The 21,263-nt window shown below is 45.9% G+C and overlaps 1 protein-coding gene across 1 annotated transcript; it reads left to right on the forward strand.

Moving 5' to 3' along the window:
* The first annotated feature begins 494 nt into the window (after nt 1–494).
* Nucleotides 495–20,938, forward strand: LOC122912934 (myosin regulatory light chain interacting protein). Its single transcript, XM_044259341.1, has 7 exons — nt 495–702; nt 1,813–2,003; nt 13,801–13,986; nt 15,465–15,662; nt 16,342–16,506; nt 17,400–17,820; nt 19,382–20,938. The coding sequence occupies exons 1-7, from the start codon at nt 616–618 to the stop codon at nt 19,469–19,471; spliced, it is 1,338 nt and encodes a 445-aa protein (XP_044115276.1). The 5' UTR covers nt 495–615; the 3' UTR covers nt 19,472–20,938.
* Nucleotides 20,939–21,263: the final 325 nt, after the last annotated feature.

The raw sequence follows: 21,263 nt of genomic DNA on the forward strand, positions 1-21,263 counted from the left end.
ATCCCAGGCTTGCCGGAGACCCGCGGCGGCTGCGAGGCGCGGAGTCCCGGTCACGTCCAGCCCGACCGAGCGCGCCCCCGCCTCGGAGCCCCGGGCTGCCGCCGGCTCGGAGCAGCGTCGCCCAGCGGGCAGAGGCGGCGGGCGCGTCCCGGAGCCGCCCTCCTCCCGCAGCCCGCGGCGTCCGCAGGCGGCCCCCTCGCGGGGCGGCGGGGAGAACTCAGCCCGCGCTGGCAGGTCGAGCCGCGGCCGAGCCGGAGCCGCTATTGGCTGGCAGGGCGGCGGCGGAGGGGCGGGGCCGCCGTGATTGGCGGGGGCCCCAGCCGGAGGGGGCGGGGCCACTATATCAGAGGAGTCCCTGTCGCGCCGCAGGCAGTCGGGCTGCTGGAGTGCGGCGCCGCGGCGGAGAACCGGGCAGCCGGCGGGCGGGCGGGCTGGCGAGGGGGTGGAGGGGAGGAGGGCACGGGGGGCCGCGGGGCGCTGGGCAGCGGACTGCGGCGCTGCAGCCTCCCGAGGGCCAGCCTCGCCGAGCCCGGGGCTGGGTCTGAGCCGCGGTGAGGCGGCAGCCCCGCGCGCACCGAAGAGGAGGCGGCTGTGGCGGCAGCGGCGGCCCCAGCCATGCTGTGCTATGTGACGAGGCCGGACGCGGTGCTGATGGAGGTGGAGGTGGAGGCGAAAGCCAACGGCGAGGACTGCCTCAACCAGGTGACGACGGGGGGTCAGGCGCGGGTGGGGGTCGGCTGGTCCCCCGAGGCCGAGGGGCCTCGCGGCGGCGCCAGGCTCCGGGGAGCGCGGCTTGCCGGGGGGCGGGCGGCGCTGCGGCGGCGGCCGGGGGGGAGCGCGTCCCGGGCGCTCGGCCCGCGCCCCCTCCTCCGCGCGGCGGTGGGGCACGCGGTCCCTGCAGGCTGCGAGCGCGTGGGGGGGGGTGCGGAGGACGCGCGCGGCGGGCCTGCCACCCTGCCCCCCAAAACCCCGCACTTTCCCGAAGAAGGCGGCCCAGCACACCTGCCGCAGGTGTGTGCCTGATGCCGCCTGTCGGGTCCCTGCGGGGTCTGGCAGCGCCAGCTGAGCCCTGAGATGAGGTGGCTGCTGGCGGTCGCAGGTCCCTGGGGTTGCTTGGCAGACAAGCGGGGCCCTCGTCTCTTGCTGCTTCTCAAATGGACCGTTCACCTGCACCTCCCCGTTTGCGGGGATCGAGAGGACCGTGGGTTTTGGTCATGCACTCTGCTGCCTTTAAAGCACGCATTTCCTTAGGAGTCGAGAAGAATGGTTCGAAACAGTGCGTGTTGGTAGGACAGACAGCAAATTTGATCTCAAGTGGAAAGCTGTGCCCTCACACCCCCTAGACCTGAGATGTTTGCAAAACCTCTTGTAACAAGCTTAGCTGACACTTGTGGCGTGTTTCCTCAATGTGTTTGTTTTTTTGGAGTCCAGATGGTTAAAATTGTCCAGATAATCTGCCAGATCAGCTGTGCAGATTGTGCTGGTGGAGGAAATTCCAGTGATTGGAATAAGAGGGAAAATACCCTGTAGATTCCCTTCCTCAGCCTTTCTGGAAGGCTGCTTTTGAGGACATCTTTTACTCTACTGCAGAGGACAGTGTCCTGGGTGATAAAGGAAGCACAAGCCTCTCTATTGGTTTAGCAACACCGGGATCTTAGAACTTTGTTCTTACAGCTTAAAACAGGCACTGTAACACCTTTGTTGAACTTTGTTGAAAAGCAGACAGGAATCTTAGACCCAGATGGTGTCCTTGGGTTTGCTTGGACTCCATGAACCATCTCCTCATCCTTGTTGCCTTCATTTTTGTTCTAGGTGTGCAGGCGGTTGGGAATTATAGAAGTTGATTATTTTGGACTGCAATTTACGGGTAGCAAAGGTGAAAGTTTATGGCTAAATCTGAGAAATCGGATCTCCCAGCAGATGGATGGGCTAGCCCCTTACCGGCTTAAACTGAGAGTCAAGTTCTTCGTGGAGCCTCATCTCATCTTACAGGAGCAGACTAGGTAAAGTGATACCGAAATAAACCAATGTCAGATAGACCTTTGATTCCACTTAGAAAGGGCCATTGCCCTTCCCCAGCGATGTTCACAGGCAAATGGTTTAATACAGAGTGAGCTGGTTCGAAACTGAGAAGTTTTCCACGGCCCAGCCCTTCTTTTGAGGTGAACAGGGAGCTGCCCAGTTGGCCTGTGGGGCATTTTCTAGCTCTTGAGGTTTTTCTTGTCTTGTAAACAATGAGGCAGCAGGGTTGAATACTTACAAACACTCGGGATCAGTGCCACAACGCAGAAAAGAAAAAAAGAAAAGGTTAAAACCCCAACTGACTTCCTGATAGCGGCATAATGCCCGATAGTAACCTCTGCTTCAGCTGTGTTACTACAGGTCACTGTAGACCGTTCTAACAGAAAGCAGGAAACAGTTCCTCTTGGGTTACTTAAACTTAGTCAACTTCTGCGTAGTGTCAGATTACAATATGCAGCAAAGAGCTCTGTCCGACTCAGAGCAGAATTGTAGAAGTTTTTAAGTTTCTTGTGTACTTGGTAAGAGAACTTTGTAAGGCCAGTGTAATCGAACTCCAACCTATAGATAAATAACACATGATTGTTTAGGTTGTTGAATTCATCTCTTTACTTCTAGAAAACCACCAGCCATGGTAGACAACCGGAGCATGTTGTTTCCTTTTTCAAACAGAAACACTCCCCTGGACTGACTGTAATACTTCTCAAGGATGAGCCAAATTAAGTAACTGGCGTTCAGTATTTATTGCTGAAATGTAAGAGATCTAAATCATATAGCGGCATGGTACAAAAAAAAGAACGAAAGAAAAAGAAAACGACTTTTAAAAATAACAAACTTTGGATCTGAGTTCTAATATTTTTTCATAATCCTTTGGTTTGGAAATTTGCCATGCACAGTGCATGGCAAATTTTCACGATTGAAAAACGTGAGTGTGACAATCTTGAGTAAAGATAAGTGAGCAAAATCCTTTAAGAGTTGTTAGCATGTCATTTTTTTTTGTCCTCTGCTGAAGGACTGATAGAAACATTTTGAAATACTGTTTATTTGAATTTGAAATGTCTCCTTTACCTTGTTACCGAACTTTATTAAAGGGTAAGGGAAATGTTCAATTTGTCTCTGGGCAAGCTAGTATATTGCATTCTTAGTGTTCCTGAAAGTGTCTTGCAAAATATTCACATAATTGAATGTTTAAGATTGTTTTAGCTGTTTATATTAATCAGAATAGGTGCTGTTTGTTTGCTGGTTTGTTTTTTAACTTAAGGCTGATTCATGAAAGTTTCCACTCTGCACTTCAGTGTGATAACTTGGAGTCGAGTAAGAGAAAAGGATGCACACACACGCACACACACACGCACACACACACACACACACACACATACTACAACATATTGGAATTTTCATTGCGTAGTTTTGCAATCCTTTGCAGATCTCTGGATGCAAATCTATTTTGATGTTATAGCTTTATTTTTTAAATCTGCAGAAGCTTTGAGGACCAACTACATCTCATTTAAACGATAGCTGCAGTCATAATAGCGTGATCCAATGGTGTTATGAATGATTATAGACTTTAAAGTTTGCCACTGGATGGTCTTTACCTGTGCTTTCTGCAATTGAGTTAATAACCATTATTAAGTCCATTTTATTCATGCAAGAAATTGAGATATTCTGAGTTAGAAATTTCCTACTTTGTTGACTAGTTGACTTTAACTCTTGAGATTCATGCTTAATAGCACTCAGAGAATATATACCTAGTTACCTAGGTAATTTTTTACTCCAGTTCCTTTTGAAATCTTATCAAAAAGTTAGCGTGACCTAAGCATTTGATTTGCTTTTAAAATACTGGTGAATTTTACTGGTTTTTCATGGGGTTGTCCAAAATACAGAATTTGAAGAAAATGCCACCTAAAGCATAGAGCATTCTGCTTTAGTAACTAAAGTGATTGCAATTAACATTTGTACCTTTTTATTAGGATCACAAGTTGTGCTGGATCCATTATAGTTAAAATTAGCCTTGTTTTTATGTGCATGTAACTCTGGAGCAAAAATACTGATTTTCTCTCACGCCATGTCAGTCAGATAAAGCTAGTTGGTAAACTTTTTGATGTTTAATAATTCGTTATAAAATATTTATAGGAACTCCTGTGAAAATAAAGTAGATCTGTTTACATGGTCTGTAAACACAGCTCTGCCAGTCCAGTTACGAGCTGTGATTTTCTACCATCTCAAAGTCAAGTCAGGAGGGGATATTTAGTATACTGAAAGTGTCTGGATAGTTTATTAAATGGTTCTGAACTATCCTGGCCAAATTGGTCTCTGTGGAGAATTAAAGTGGCCTACTCACGGTAGAGCTGGTCAAAGTGGGGGCAGTGAATGTATTAGTTTGCATCAGATTAAGGAGGCAGCCACAGGAAGGCCTGTTGGTAACAGGAGAGCAGTTGGGAGGGGAGGGGGGCAGAAGTGCTGCTTTCTAGGTACAGCTCTGCCCCCAACTACCAGAGTGTCCAGACTTCCAGGACTGAGCCAACCCTGAGCTGCTTCTCAAGTTGAAAGCCCAGGAAGAGTTTGTCTCTAAAAATCCTTTCTAGCAGTAATTTTTTTTTTCCTTTGCTTCTGCTTCCTCTCTATCTTATTTTCCTCAATGTTTTCCTAAATATATTTTTCTGAAGACCTGCCCCCCCCCAAAAAAAAATGAAGGAAGAGAAACCATATCAAGTTTCTGCTTAGATTGATACAGTTAATATGGTCTCTGATTTGACCTAATTTTAGATTTGGTTCTTTACCTAGATTATTATGTTTGGCTTTGAAGGTGGTGGCAGGTTTGGGGTGGGGGGGGAAGGGGTGTCTGGAAAGTAACCAGAGAGTCTGGTTCAGACTCAGCGGTCATTTCAGAGGCAGAAACAAGCAGGTATATTCCACAGATGTTTACCATGCTGTTCATTAAAACTAAAAGTGAAACCAGTGTATTCTGGAGGTAGATCTGAAATAATAATGATCTTTGAAATTCTTGCCTTTTAAAGTCTCTCAGTTATTCACAGCAATTGAGACCAGATTTTGTCAACATTTTCAAAGCCAGAGATTTGAGAATTACATGCTTCATCTTCAGAGATGGTGATTATACCGCCCACTGCCAATAAAATCTTTGTTTCTCCTGACTTTGCTACATTTTAGCAGAGTTCTGTCATCTTTGCTAGGGGCCCTCCCACACGTCCTTAAGACTCATCAACACCTGAATTCTCTTTCCCAGAAATCAGCCACAGTACAAGGGTTCCAAGAGTCTTGAACTACATGTTCAGAGAAATGCTGTAATCCTGAATGTTGAATTTCATCAAGAGCCAGTGGTGTGCTGAGTTTGACTCCACTGGTTAAATCCCGCTGTCTTCCATTGCTCCTTGGGAAAGCCTTTGCTGGGTCTGCCCAGGAGACTGCACTGTCCCAAGACATCATGAAGCTTTTCTTTATAGCATCTAATGAGCATGTAACACTGCCATTTACTTATGTGACAATTTGTTTATTGTCAGCTACTCTAATAATTTAAATTCCGTGAAACGGGGGGCTGATCAACATTGTATCCCCAGAGTCTACCAGGTGTCTGGTGCATAAACATTTGTTGAATCAATGAATTAAGAAATTAGAAATAAAAATGGGGTTGACAGATATTCATAATATAAATTTTCTTACAGCTAGTGAAACGTTTACCGGTTTGCTTCTATAAACTGAAAAGTTTGAGACAATCTAAAAGAAATCTCAACATTAAAAAATGTTTTGTAGTGATTACTGTCTGTTAAGAATTTTCTCCGTGCTTGGCATTCTTTTGCTTCCTTCCTTCACTCTTTCTACCCCACTCCAAGCCTTTTGTTTACTGTGGCTATGAGTTCTCATCTAAAATATGCTACCTCTTGCCTGGACCGTTTATGAAATTCAGATAGTTTTCAAGCAAGAGGCTCTCTTAATCTAATTTTCAGCCAGTTTGTAGGTTCTGAGTACTTACTGAACCATGTGTCCCCTTTCTCCCAGCAAAGAATCACTTGGATGTCAAAATCCAGGGAAGATGGCCCATTGAATCCATAAAGCAAGTGCCAGATGCAACCATGGGCAGAGTCTGCCTTCAGCTGAGGTCATGATCCTTGAGTCTCCAGATCAAGTCCCACATTGGGCTCCCCGCCAGGTGGAGAGTCTGCTTCTCCCTCTGACCCGCCCTGTTCTGGTGCTTTTTCTCTCTCTCTCTCTCTTTAAAAATAATTTTAAAAAATAAAATATTTTTTAAAAGGTATTCAAACCAAATCAGATGGATCCTAGCCAGGACTTGTAATTATGTACAAAATTTTTCAGTACGTTGTCACTGTTGGTAAAGCCTGCTTAGCGTAATTTACCTTTGTGGGGTTCAGAGTGCCTATGTTTTGTAGATACTGTTGCAGCAATATTTATCTGCTGTAAAGGTGTCACTATGTTTTTCATATCAACTCTGTGCCAAAGAGTAGAATGACACATTCCTTTTCTTTTTCTTTTTTTGTATGACCAAGGACAAAACAGGCTCCAGGAAAGAAAAGCAGACTTTGCTACTGTTTTCAGAAAGTATTTAGATTTCTGAATTCTAATTTAACTATTAAGTCTTTCTTTTTGCGCAGAATATAGGATGTTTATAGGACTATAGATTTATTTTAGCCACAGATCTCCCGTCTAGACACGTTCAAGTATCTTTATGAATTTCTCATACTTGTATATTTGTATGAAGTTTCCAAAGAACATTAAGAAATTGATTTTTTATGTAACCAAAATGAACTTTTAATTTTAAATCTGTCATTTGAACTAAAAGTGGACTATTTAGATGGCACATAGAGTCAGACTCAGGGTGCCCAGTGACACACAGCTCCAGGCGAATGAGGTCCTCTCTCAGTCATGCCCCACTGTAGCCTGTTTCTAGAACTCTCCTGGATCTAACAGCACTCCCCACGATCCAGACCATTGGGAAAGATCTTGTAGGGAACACATTTAAACTGTGGGATAACCTGGGTTGTTCTTTGCCTAGGTCAGGTATCTGTTGTGAGTTAGTAATCCTATTTTTTCTAAGTGCAGATCTCTTGCTTCTGTTAATCACTTCTGAGATAGGAGGTTTCCATTCCCTTTCTGCCCTACCACCAACCCTGTGTCTTTTAACTGCTTTGGAATCTGAGGAAGAACAAATTTGTTCCGTGATTCCCATTTTCGGCTTTGAGAAGGATTTCCTTAAGCTGAATAGAGACCTGACTTGGTCATTATTTGGTCCTGACAGCTTCTCAATCACAAGCCTTCCATGGAGTGTAGTAGATTTGATAGTTCATTTTAAGATAGGTAGCTGTTCATTTGAATTCTGAACCATGACCAAAAGGATTTCCACCAATGTTATTTACTGAGCCTCTTACTATAAATATTTTCAAACATGTAGATAAGTTGAAGATTTTTACAGTGAACAGCCAATATCCTGATCTAAATTCTACTATTATAATTTAATCAGCTTAATACACTTGCTTTATCACAAGTTTATTTTTTGATGTTTTTCAAACTAAGTTTTGGGTAAGTACACTTCCCCCTAAAGACTTCAGTATCCATATCCTTAAGTAGAACTCTGCATTTGTCTACAGTTCTTTTTTTTTCCCTTTTGATAAGATATTTACATATGACAAAATGCGTAAGTCCTAATTATACCATTTGATGAGGTTTGACAAATGGATATGTCTGCTTAAACAACATCCTCATTGAGATTTAGAACATTAGCTCCACTCCAGAAAGTTCCCTCGTGCCCTTGCGAGGTCGGTCTCCGCCCTCCTTCCGCACTCCTGCCCCCCACTGCACAACCAGGGTTGTGTGTTTTCCGGGCATGGGGTAGTTCTGCCTGTGCTGCTTCACACAGATGGGATCGGGCAGCGCGTGCTCTTTCGTGTCTGGCGTCTTTTGTTCATTTTAATTTTTTAGAGATTCATCTTATTGTTAACATATATATCAGCGGCTGTCGCTTGCTAGATAGCAGTCCATCCTGTGAATAGGCTACTGTCGATCCGTACTTGTGCTGGTGAACACCTGTTTTCCAACTATTCCGAGTAAAGCTGCTGTGGTCAAGAGCAATCTCTTTTGTAGACCTATATTTCATTTCTCTTGAGGAAATACTTCAGAATGGGGTAGCTGGGTCACAGAGGAGGTGATCATTTAGTTTTGTCAGTAACTGCCAGCCCTTTCCCCAAAGTGTCCCACTCTGTCCTCCCACTGAGAGTCTGAGTCCTCCACATCCCCGCCAGGCTCCGGGGTGGGGTGGGAGGTGGTGAGGGGGGGCGGGGGTTGGTCATTGATAGGTCTCTTTTGATTAATAATGTTAAATATTTTATTCATGTGCATATTGGCCTTTCCTACATATTCTTTTGTGAAGTATCTATACTCGTCATTTACCCATTTTTACCGAGTTGTTGCCTTTGTTTTTGATCCATGCAGATTCTGCTGTGTACCAGTTCTTTGTCAGAGACGTGTTTTGTAAATGTATTTTCTCCTGTGGCTTGCCCATTTTCTTTTCTTTTCTTTTTTTTTTTTTTTAAGTTTTTTTATTTATTGGGGTGCCTGGGTGGCTCAGTCATTGTCTGTCTGTCTTCAATTCAGGTCATGATCCCAGGGTCTTGGGATCAAGGCCCATATCGGGCTCCCTGCTCAGCAGGAAGTCTGCTTCTCCCTCTCCCACTTTCCCTACTTGTGTTCCCTCTCTCGCTGTGTCTCTCTCTGTCGAATAAATAAAATTAAAAAAAAAAAAAAAGATTTTCTTATTTACTGAGAGAGAGCAAAAGCAGGGGGAGGGCCAGAGACAGAGGGAGAAGCAGGCTCCTTGCTGAGCAGGGAGCCCCATGTGGGACCGATCCCAGGACCTGAGATCATGACCTGAGCTGCAGGCGGACACTTAACCAGCTGAGCCACCCAGACACCCCTTGCCTGTTTTCTTAATCCCTTTTGATGAGTAGAAATTTTTAATTTTGGTAAAGTCTGACTTACCCGTTTTTCTCTTTTATGATTCTTACTGTATCCTGAGATACCTTTGCCTACTGCCCAAGGGATGGAGATACCCTCGCATGTGTCTGTCTAAGAGTTGTTACAGTTTTAGCTTTTACACTGAAGCCTAGGATCCGTCATGAACTGATTTTTATCTCAGTGGAATTTAAGACACAAAACAAAAAATGTATAGTAATTTTTTTTTTTAATTTGATGGTTTTTTTTAAATATAGCTCGGCAGTTGGAGCTTGGTTTTAAAATAAACCCGTGTGGTGAACTGGCTCACTGGCCTGAGGCAGGCACGCGGGGGAGCTCAGAGCGGGTCTGACTGGGTGAGAGACACACCAGCATCACTGGCCAGGGTCAGTCAGGTCTGGGGGAGAAACACTGTTCAGTTGTTGGCATTGGAGAGTTTTTAAAAATCACTTCTTAGCCATTTTAAAGATGCTTTAGGCTGGTTACTCCAGTGTGGAGTCTAACAGCAAATGTGAATATAGTTGATTTACATTTGTGTCACAGAAAGTTCTTCACAATGACGTCACCGGGAAGATACCAGATGGCAGTGATTGAGTACAACCCCCCTGTGATGGGCAGGTCAGCAACCCCTGTCGGTTTGCCAAAAAGTTCTGCTTTGATTATTAGGTGATTTCTTTACAAGACAAGCCGATGTTCAGAGGACAGTTCTAGGCTCACAGTTCTTAAATGAACTCACTTTATTCCTTAAAGCTATGGAACGGCATTAATTTTTAAAGTAGAAGAAATTTGAAGGACTTTGAAACAAAAATGTCTTAAGGATATGTGACTTTTTTTAATTAGAATATGACATCTCCTTAATATTTATTCCTTTTTTTAAAATCTTCCATAATGACACAGCAGGGGTGAATTCATTTGTACCCTTGATGCAAAGACCCAAGTGAGCGGGAATGTTTCGCTTTGAGCCTCCAGACTGATCCGCATATTGATGGAATTCATTTGCTTAATAACTGAGTAAAACTTGAGGAATCACGCAGCCAGAAGAATGTTTAGAAAATTCAGTTTGAGCTTTTGTCTGCAGGACATATTCACAGATATTTGCTTAAGACAAAGAATTTTTTTTCCCCAAAGACTTTCTTTCTGTTTGTGATTCTAGCACATAGCCTAAAGCCAATGAGAGATGTCAACCACTTTTGATCTTTAGTTAAAAAAAATTTTCAATGAGGCAGGCGCCTGGGTGGCTCGGTCAGTTAAGCAACAGCCTTCGGCTCAGGTCATGGTCCCAGGGTCCTGGGGTCAAGCCTTGCACTGGGCTCCCTTCTCGGCGGGAAGCCTGCTTCTCCCTCTGCCCCTCCCCTCTGCTGGTGCGCTCTCTCTTTTTCTCTCTACTCTCTCTCAAGTAAACAAATCCTAAACAATTTCATTGCAGGTATGACTTCTTTGCTCACCTCTGCTTATTTTGATATGATCGGTAACCTTTTGCCCATTTTACAAAAAGGGATGGCGGGGGGCTAGTCCATGAACTAGATAGTTACAGAGCAAATGGTTCAAGAGAAAATAGGAAAAAAAAGTATTTGATTCAAAATCACCCTGCGAACACTTGAGCCATCACTGGATTCCTTGTTGGAATGTGTCTCCGAGCTGTGCCACCGTCCCTGTTGGGAAGAGGGCATGAAATAGTCTGCTGGTGGCTCACCGCAGCTGGTGACCCTTGTGGTCATTGCTTCCTTGTCTTGTTCTCCTCAAGAGCATCAACGCGTCCCCCAAAAACCAGTTTGAGGAGTTACCGCAATAGGGCATCATTACTTCATGCTAAAGGCCCACCTGTTCCACGTAAAAAGGATCTATCAGATCGGTTCACCCTGTGACCCCAGGGTAGGGCTTGGCACACAGGCAATAAATGACAAATATTTGTTGACTTCAAATGAAAAGTTTCGCTGATAGCCATGAAACTGCAGAATACAGGAAGGGCCCTATCAGAAAGTTCACCTAGCGGGGAAGGGGAGGACTGTTCTACTTACAGGGTATACACTGCCGTCCAGCCTAGAGGAGGTACGTAGAAAAGGCCAGTTGTCCTTCTGCTGCTCCCCTTTTGAAATGCTGACCCACAGGCTGAGAAAAGAGCCGCATGTGGTCTCAGACCCCTGACCACCTGTTCGTATTCTGTTCCTGCTCCTTTGCCTTTGACTCCGGCAGCTGCCTCTCTGGGAGCGGGCGTGGATAGTTCAGAAAGAGAACTTGGATCGATTTTGAGACTCTTGGAGGTGAAACGTCACTCATGCAACAGAGAACAGTCTCTAGGTTAATATAAAGAAGTTAAAAGATACCTGAGCAGTATTTACATGGAGAAGACGACTTGGTTTGTACGATGCCCTTGTTCAGCCTCTAATTTCTTCTTTACCATCACCATGTGTTCAGAGTTTTGTGTCCCAACTGCTGGCCCTCCCGTGAGGACAGAGACAGGGATACGTCCACCAAGGTGAAATTGACTGAACAGCCTGCGAGAAAGCCTTGGACAGCTGAAGCGGTGTTGTACCACCACGATCTCATGGGAGTGTGAGCCCTCCCTGCTCCGATAGCTATTTGAAAACAAGCTGTTTCTGTGGTTCTTTCTTTGCCCCAGTAGGGACCGCCTTCTCAGTTGAGTGGTGTCAAAAATACTTTAACAGATGTTTGGGTTAATAAAAACCGTGCTTATCTTCTTTCCGTGCTCTTAGGCATTCTTACCGTGATTTCGTCATTGGGGCTTTGAATCCAGAAGAACCTGCCGTATTTGTCAGAATCTGATAACTCTAAATATTTCTTTATCTTTCTAGAATACACAAAACGTTGAACGTAAACATCTCTTAAAGGAAGATTAGTGGTTCTTGTCTGCCTGATGGTATGAGACTGTCCATAGGGCCCCTCCCCCTTGTACTTCTAGTCTGGCTTCTCTTCTATTGCTCATGTGTCCCTTCTACCTAGGATGTTAGACATAGGACCAGTATATAAATAAGAGCATTGTTGATGGGGCACCTGGGTGGCTCAGTGGGTTAAATAAAGCCTCTGCTTTCAGCTCAGGTCATGATCCCGGGGTCCTGGGATCGAGTCCCGCATCGGGTTCTCTGCTCAGCAGGGAGCCTGCTTCTTCCTCTCTCTCTGCCTGCCTCTCTGCCTGCTTGTGATCTCTGTCAAATAAATAAGTAAATAAAAACTTTAAAAAAGAAAAAAAGCACTGTTGAGGACTGGAATCAGGGTATCCAGCTCAAGCGGGAAGCTGGGCGTATGAGCTGTATTCAGAGCAGCGTCAGAGATTTACTGTTGGTCGTAACTCATTTGTTAGTGGGAGGAATATTGTGGTATTTAAGCAAGTTTGAAAAGCTGTAACAAGTCATCAAAGGAAGGTTATACCCGTACGTTTGCCAGAGTCAAATTTTATAACCTAGGCTGGTGTGTCTGTGGCAGTTTTAGACCCTCTTTGGGAATCTCGGGCAGTCTGGATTAACGGGCAATGTAGGTGGCATTTCCTGGGAGTTTCTGAGTCTGACACACCTTATCGGAAACGTAGCATGTACCATTGTATGCCGTTAGGACAGGCACAAATGGAATGGAACTTGGGGTCGACAGATGATGTGGGGTTTTACATCCATTCACAAGGCTCTCTGGTGCTCGAGACACTTGAAGTCAGCTAATGTGCAGCTCACTGTAAAAGTTAACTTCAAATACTGTGATAGAGAAATAAACAGTTTGCACATGATGTGGATGAAAGAGTATCTCAGTGAAGGGACAGGAAAAATGCCCCTCAGGACATAGGGAGCAGCCAAGACCAGAGACACGAGGACATGAACATGCGAGGTCTTCCCAGGAAGAGAAATTGTCTCTTTCCTGGGAGCACAGTTGGTGGAGGGAATGATGGGACATGTGGCTGAACGTTGGGGGCCAGACCCACGGAACCCGGATTCATGCCAATAGCAAGCTTCCTTGGCAAACAGTTGGGATCCCTTGAAGAGTTTTTGAGCGGACAAATGGCAAATGTATCCCAGAAGCAAGTAGCTTGGAAGTGGATTAGCAGAGTCTAGAGAGATCGTCTTGGGGGAGAGTGTAAATTTTCAGTTGAGAGACACAAATAGGACATAGGAGGTAATAATACGGAGACTACAACTGACTTTAAAGAGTTTGCAGAGATAGAAAGTAGGTAGAAATAAAACAAATTGTTCAAAGTGGGTCTATGGGTAAAATAACAAATAAGCCTCAGGTTTCTACTGGGAGAAAAAGTGCGTTTGGGAAGAAAGGCGGTGAGTCTGGTTTTGAACAAAGTGAAATTAGGATCCTGAATATCCCAAATGGAAGTGTCTATATTTGACATTTGAATATCATGCTTAGAGAAGTTGGGGCAAACTAGAGATTTGAGGGTCATTTGAATAAAGGTGAGGAGCTAAGATATCAAGTCCATATCGAGATCAAGTTTTTCTCAAAATAATTTCTTTAAAATTTTTTTTAATTGAATGCAGAAACTTGTGTGAAGTTATTTTATATTTGATAACTTGAATGTTGCTGGATTTGTCTTAATTCGATTTGTTTTTGTCTCGGTTACACATTTTATTCCAGAGAAACTTGAGTTTTTACACTTATGTTGCCTTAATACTCATGATTTAAAACAAAAAACAAAAAACAAAAAACCAGCTCCTTACTGGCAAGCATTTTCAGGGTAGCTTTTTAAATTACTGTGTTTTCCTTAACCTAAAACGGTTTATGGAATTGCTAAGCAGGTTAAGCTTGATACCAAGCTCGTCCCCGGGATAACCTCCTTCTCTCATGGCTCTGCAGGCATATCTTCTTCTTGCACATCAAGGAGACCCTCCTGGCCGGCCACCTCCAGTGCTCCCCGGAGCAGGCAGTGGAGCTCAGCGCCCTCTTGGCCCAGACCAAATTTGGAGACTACAATCAGAACACGGCCAAGTACAGCTACGAGGAACTGTGTGCCAAGGAGCTCTCCAGCACCACCTTGAACAGGTGAGGCTGCCCTGGGGTAACCGTGTTCATACAGCTAGTGAATTTATCCGTATTTCCTGAAGAAAATGGATCTACGGTCTCTGTACGGATAATTGGTGAGGCTAAGAGTAGGCCATTGCCCAATTTAGCCAGTTATTTTCCAAAGATTCTTAGCCTTTTCTTTGAGAAATTTACAGATACCAAACATAATCCACCTAAATCAATGCCCTTATATAAAATGCTATGGAAGAGGAATTTTTAAAATCTCTTGACCTCTGAAGGATACAGATTCCTTCAAAAGTCTATCACGTATGTTGGTATTTTCTTCGTCCCAGCGAGGATTGAACCAAGAGACCTAACGTGTCTTAGTTACCTATTCCTGGGGAGTAAGTTACCCCAAATTTAGGGACTTAGAACAACAAACAGTATCTCTCCCTGCTGTGGGTCAGAAACCCATCTGTGGCCCCGCTGGGTTCTCCACGATCTTCCATGAGGCAAACTGTTGGTGGAGTTCATTGTCATCCAAAGGCTCAACCAAAAGAGGGATCCCCGTCCAGGTTGACTCACGTGGTGTGTTGGCAGGGCCTTCCTCCCTTAGCACACAGGCCTCTCCGGGGGGCTGTTTCTTAACATGGTAGCTGGCTTCCCCCAGGGCAAGCCATCAGTCAGAGCAAGAGGGAACACCCAAGACCAAAGCCAAGTCCTTTTAGAACTTAATCTCAGAAGCGAGTGAATACCGAATGATACCGAAGCGAGTGATGGCCGAATACCATCACTTCTGCTATGTTCTGTGCATTAGAAGTGAGTTGTGAATCCAGCCAGCCGTTAACACAGCTGGTACTCAACTCTCGGGAGAAGGGACGTGTACAAGGGTGTGACTCTCGGGAGGTGGGGATCTTGAAAGACTGGGTTAGAGGCTGTCTGCCATCCCAGGTAGAATAAATCCTGCAGTCTTCGGTTGCAGATGATCTCATCAATCCCTTACAGTGAAACTTACAAAGTAAGTGTAGACACGTGTGTGAGTTTCCTATATGCAAAATTTAACATATATTTCTAGAGATTTTCCGTAATTCTTCGAGTTCACCCCACCCAGCATACCCACTTGCTTTTTTTTTTTGAAGATTTTATTTATTTGACAGAGAGAGACACAAGGAGAGAGAGAGAGGGAAAGCAGGCTCACCGCCTAGCAGAGAACCCGATGAGGAACTCGATCCCAGGACCCTGAGATCTTGACCTGAGCTGAAGGCAGAGGCTTAACCCACTGAGCCACCCAGGCAGCCCCCCACTTGCTTTTTCTACTGAATATTGAACACTTGGGATCTAGAGTGGTGCTCAGAAGTATTTTACAGTCAATTTGCTAAATAAATGAAATGCCGATGCTACATTGCTTTGAGTTTTTGACATCCACGTGATTCACTAGTGAAAATGATACTGATTTCTCTCTAAAGTCCACATCAGTTCATCTCTCCATATCTCTCTGCCCTTTTGGTGTCCTACAGCATTGTTGCGAAGCATAAAGAGTTGGAGGGGACCAGCCAGGCTTCGGCCGAATACCAGGTGTTGCAGATTGTGTCGGCAATGGAAAACTATGGCATCGAGTGGCATTCCGTGAGGGACAGCGAGGGCCAGAAGCTCCTCATTGGAGTTGGACCTGAAGGAATCTCAATTTGCAAAGACGACTTCTGCCCAATTAATAGGTAACCTATGTCTTACATTTTTATTGAGCCCAAAGCATGCATATCCCTTTATAGCTCTGCATAGGAAAATAGATCAAACCAGAAAGGGATTTGCTAGACTCTTACCTTTTAGGAATCAGATGTTTCATTTTGGGCATGGATATTAATTTTACTCAGGCGTGGACAACCATTCAATTATTTTTTTATTTCATTTATTTTTTTAAAGATTTTGTTTGAGAGGGAGAAAGAGAGCGGGCATGAGCTGGGGGAGGGGCAGAGGCAGAGGGAGAAGCAGATGCCCCTCTGAGCCAGAAGCCTGACCTGGGTCTCCATCCCAGGACCCTGGGATCACGACCTGAGCCGAAGGCAGACACTTCCTGGACTGAGCCCCCCAGATGCCCCTACATTATTTTTTAAACTATGAACTCAAGTGTAGTGATGTGGCAGAGTTAATATTTTTCAAAAAGGTTCACTGCTGTTAGAGTCTCCTTCCCACACACCCACCCACCCCCCCACACACACACACAGCTCACGGCAGCACTTCTCTCTACACCGTTCTCCCACGCCTTTCTGCGCAGGGAGTGCAGTGGCAACTTACAGCCCCAGACCAAGCGTCCGCTTGCCCCGCTGGGTCCCGAGCACATCCCGTGACAGATCTCCCCTCCAGGGCTGGCTCACTTTTCTCTTTCCGGGTTTTCAGGATCGCTTACCCTGTGGTGCAGATGGCCACCCAGTCGGGAAAGAACGTGTACTTGACCGTCACCAAGGAGTCTGGGAACAGCGTGGTGCTGTTGTTCAAGATGATCAGCACCAGGGCGGCCAGCGGGCTCTACCGAGCAATAACGGAGACCCACGCTTTCTACAGGCACGTAGCGCCCTGTACCCCATAACCTTAGCGTCGGTCCACAGCTCCAGGTTTTCAGTGACAACAAGGTCCCTGTGGTTTCTGGTACCATTGTGTCCGTGGATCTTGTGCAGGACTTAGGAAATCCGCTGCTTTCGAACACTGGTCCTGCTCTGCTGTAGCACGGGAGTCCTTCTTATCAATGTGGTCCCGCTCTCCCCACAACATGTGCGTGGGAACGAGCTGTGCACACACACCCCTGCTTCTCTGACCTTATTCCCTCACGGCGCCTCCTCGTTGGGCCTGACCCACAGCTGCTTTGCTCTTCCCCAGCAGGGTGACCTAAGTCATCTCTGTGGGAGAGCGGCTACCCACCGATTACTGGGCGCCCAGGAAGGATTTTCTAGCCACACTAGCGAAACCCTCATTTCAGAAGGTGCTTTAAAGCAGACTTGTGATTTGACCCAAATATGTGAGAAATTAAGGCTAAGAAATTTAATTGCAATCTTAACCTTTTTCCTGTTAAGATAGACATAAAAATTTTGGAGCAGAATGGAAAATTGGTGGGAATTTTTAGCATAAAGCCAGGAAAGAAGAACATGTCCTTTTTTTCTTGCCACGAGCTGTTTTTGACTGGAGCTCCTTTCCCCGGAGGTAGAGGCGCACGCTCACTGTCCTCGCCATTGACGGCTGCTTTAACCCAGGTCCTCTGGGGACACTGGAGAAACAGAGAGGTAGAATCATTGAAATGTTTAACACACATAACCCTGGAAGAATTTACTTTTGGGCATGCAGTAAAGAATACAAATGTCTGCTGACATGGACATTCTTAGGCATGGTAGCATCGGAAGGTCCGAATCATGGGAATACTGGGGCTTGTGGTACTGAAGCGGACGTTCCGTCTGTCCCTGCAGGTGTGACACGGTGACCAGTGCCGTCATGATGCAGTACAGCCGAGACCTGAAGGGCCACTTGGCCTCTCTGTTTCTGAATGAAAATATTAACCTTGGCAAGAAGTACGTCTTCGATATTAAAAGAACGTCAAAGGAGGTGTATGACCACGCCAGGAGGGCTCTGTACAACGCCGGCGTTGTGGACCTCGTGTCGAGAAGCGAGCACAGCCCTCCCAGCTCCCCGCTTAAGTCCTCGGAGAGCAGCCTGAACTGCACCAGCTGTGAGGGCCTCAGCTGCCAGCAGACCAGGGCGCTGCAGGAGAAGCTGCGCAAGCTGAAGGAGGCCATGCTGTGCATGGTGTGCTGTGAGGAGGAGATCAACTCGGCCTTCTGCCCCTGCGGCCACACCGTGTGCTGTGAAGGCTGCGCCGCCCAGCTGCAGGTGAGGGGTGCTCGGCGGCCGCCCCTCCCCCCGCTCACGGTCAGTGAGCACCAGCCGGGATGCCCAGCCCCACCTGCACCCCCGGGGTGGGGGCTTCCCGTGTGGGGACTTCAGAGGTACTGCTCTTGGGAAACACCCTGGATCAGCGCACTGTTTCCAACAGTGTAATTGCTCTACATCGTAGACCCTTTCTAGGTTCTGGAAACGAGGCTTAGACTCCCACGGTAACATCTCGTGAGCGGGTGAGCCGGAGGCTAGGACCGTTGCTCCCCGCTTCCTGACACTGAGGAGCAGTGTCTTTATGATTTACTTAAAATATTGGAAAAAGAACTCTGAGAAGCAGTAGTTAGAGCTCACTTTCGGTTCCATGGAGGGATTGTCAGCTGTGGTTATCTGTGATTAATTTCCTCTTATTGCCACATATGCCTCGAGGGGGCATCCTGGATTGGCTCTTAGGTAGCAAGTCAAACTAATTTTAATATTAATACAATCAACAAAAGCAACTCACGTATGTTTTTCTTTTTCACACCTTACATTTTCCGCTAACAATAATCTTTTCAACATGTCATTTCTAAGAACTGGTTGCTAAATGTCACTGTGGTTTTATTTTAAAATTAGCCCCAAACACTATCTAGTCCTTCAAAAGCTGCTCATTTCAGAACTATTTTTATGGTTATATGCTGAGCTGGCAGGATGCCTTTGTCCTTCCTGAGAGTAGATAATGAGTTAATAACAAGGAGTTTCTTCTCCAGGGACAGTAGGTCAAGGACTTGCCTTTCCCCACCCCCACATGGTTGGACCCCCCACATGGTTGGACCCCCACGCCTAACGCTTCCCTGTGGCTGAGGGAGGGCCATGCTTGCTGAGAAGCCAGCTGGGGATACGAAGCTGTGACGTGGGATTCAGAGCAGAGCCAAGTTCATGGGCCACATGGCATCAGCCCAGCCGCCCTGGCCCGGGTCAGCCCCCTGAGCCAGGGACACCCAGACTCTGGAAGGGTCTCAGCTTTCCTGCATCCCACTGCCAGAGGGTCACACTCTGCCCTTACAGGGAGCACAGCCTCACCACACAGCAAGAATTCGTGCTAATCACTTTACTCATCGTGCCTGGGTTAGAATGGGACGAAAAACCTAATAATTTGCCTGCGGTTTGTACTTTTTCATAATATTTTGAATCCCTAGACTTTCAAACCTGTTGGAAAGCAAAGATATCAGGGCGCCTGGGTGGCTCAGTTGGTGTAGCATCTGCCTTCAGCTCGGGTCACAGTCCAGGGTCCTGGGATCGAACCCCGCATCGGGCTCCCTGCCTAGTAGGGAGCCTGCTTCTCCCTCTGCCCTTCCCCCTGCTCATGCGTGCTTTCTCTCTCTCTCTCTCTGTATCAAATAAATAAATAACATCTTTAAAAAGGAGAGAGAAACGACAAAGATCTCTCCCCTTTAGATCTAGAAATAGTCGCGGCCACAAGTTACACAGCAGACTGAGTAGAGTGGGTGCCGCTCGTGAGCCCTGGACACCCATCCTCCGAGGCGTCCTAACCAGGGCCGTCCCTTCTCTATTGCAGTCGTGTCCGGTCTGCAGGTCGCGGGTGGAGCACGTGCAGCACGTCTATCTGCCGACCCACACCAGTCTGCTCAACCTGACCGTAATCTGACGGCTGTGCCCTTCACGGGACCTGCCACGTTTCCATGGACCGCACTGCTACTTAACCACACAAATGATAGATCGTGGAGAAAACAAAAAGCCCGCCACGCCCATCTGCCATGCAACATTTAACAAAGGAAGAAAAGGACAAATAGAGTTTTCCTCGCTGCCAAAACATACCATGTGGAGAGTCCGCGCCGGTGGTGTGGGGCCGGGAAGAGTTCTGGACACGGACACGTTCCCTGGACTCACTCTTCTCATCATCCAGTTAGAGGAATAAGTAGGATCTGTGATGTCAGTTAAGTGGCCGCAGAGCCAAAAAGTGGGTACCTTTTAGGAAAGGATGTTGTGAAGTCTCCTGATGTATCCCGAGGTAAGTTTCCTACGTGGCAGCAAATTTTGTAAGAATTCGTTTTAAGAATTTACTTGGTTCTTTTTGTACGGTCGTGGAGCTCTGAACATTTTAATAGGAAACTTTTCTTAAAGAAACTGTCATTTTAATGTCATTTCTGTTTTTGTAACTCGCTCAAGAACGACTGGAAGGCAAACGGATGTCAAAGAGTCCATTCTGTGACTTTCAAAACGCTGACAGGCAGGTTGTCAGACATAAACGGGTCTGGCTAGTGGAAGACAGAACTCAGTATGCACGGCTTCCTTTCCCCCCTCCCTGCCCTCTTTCCCCCAAGTCTTTCGATTATAAAATGCTACCAGTCTGGTTATAAGATTTCTGGGGAGCAGTCCGCACTCCTTGGGCTCTTAAGTTGGTGGGATATTTTTTTGAAATTGAAAAGGGGACACCTGTTCCTCGGGAAGCAGAGCATTGCCTGCAGAGATGAAGCCTCACCATGTAGAACCTGGGGGTGGGGTCCCCACTTCTCCCAAAACCTCCACTCCAGCTTCATCCCCTGGGGTTGCTTTTGCTCGAGCCATCAAGCCTTTTAGAGCCTTATCGTAGGTATCTTAGATTATCGTATGCTTTTTTTTTTTTTTTTTTGGTAGTAAATGCTTAAGTATTAACTTCCGGTGGTCCCCTCCCTAGGTCTTTGAGGGGTTTTGAATTTCTTTGTTTCTACATTCTTAGTCACATTTTCCACTCCCACTGGGGCATTTTGGACGCTGGTCAGCTTGTGGGTTTTCTAGGACGTCGGGACACCTAGATGACCTTATTGGGTGCAATACTAGCTCAGTGAAAGCTAGAAACCTACACTGTCACTTTACTGAGATTTCCGAGTATACTTTTCATATTGCCTTAATGTAGCAGTAATGTGTTTATGCATTTGTTTCTTTGCACAGACATTTTGTCAAATATTAAAACTCTACTTTTTTATGGCACATATTAGCATATAAGCCTTTATTCCAAGAGGTATTTATTTTTTCACTTGTAAAAAAAAAAATAATGTTTCCACATAAAGAACTCTGTTATATCCTAAAGGACTTCTGTCTTTTGTATTCAGGATAATAAAGACTTTAAAGCAGATGGTGTGTTTGTGTCTTCACGTTTCTTGTCGTTTAAACCAGGTTTATTCACTAAAAAAAGGAAGAACGTTGATAACATCCCGCTTGGTACCTACTTTGGTCCCATACAGAAAATTTGAAAATGTTGAGGCTATCAGCCCTAATCGAGCATGTTCGTTCCATGATTCACTCTGTTTTCTGGTCCGGGATGGAAATGTAGGTGAAAGTGGAAGAAGATACATAAATGGATGAAATTTTAACACTGGGGACAGGACTAGAAAGTTCCTGGAGAGGGAAAGGAATCATGGAGATGGAAGCTAACCATTTAAACTCAGGGGATGCTGCTA

Source organism: Neovison vison, chromosome 1, assembly GCF_020171115.1.
Source record: "Neovison vison isolate M4711 chromosome 1, ASM_NN_V1, whole genome shotgun sequence".
NCBI lineage: Eukaryota > Metazoa > Chordata > Mammalia > Carnivora > Mustelidae > Neogale > Neogale vison.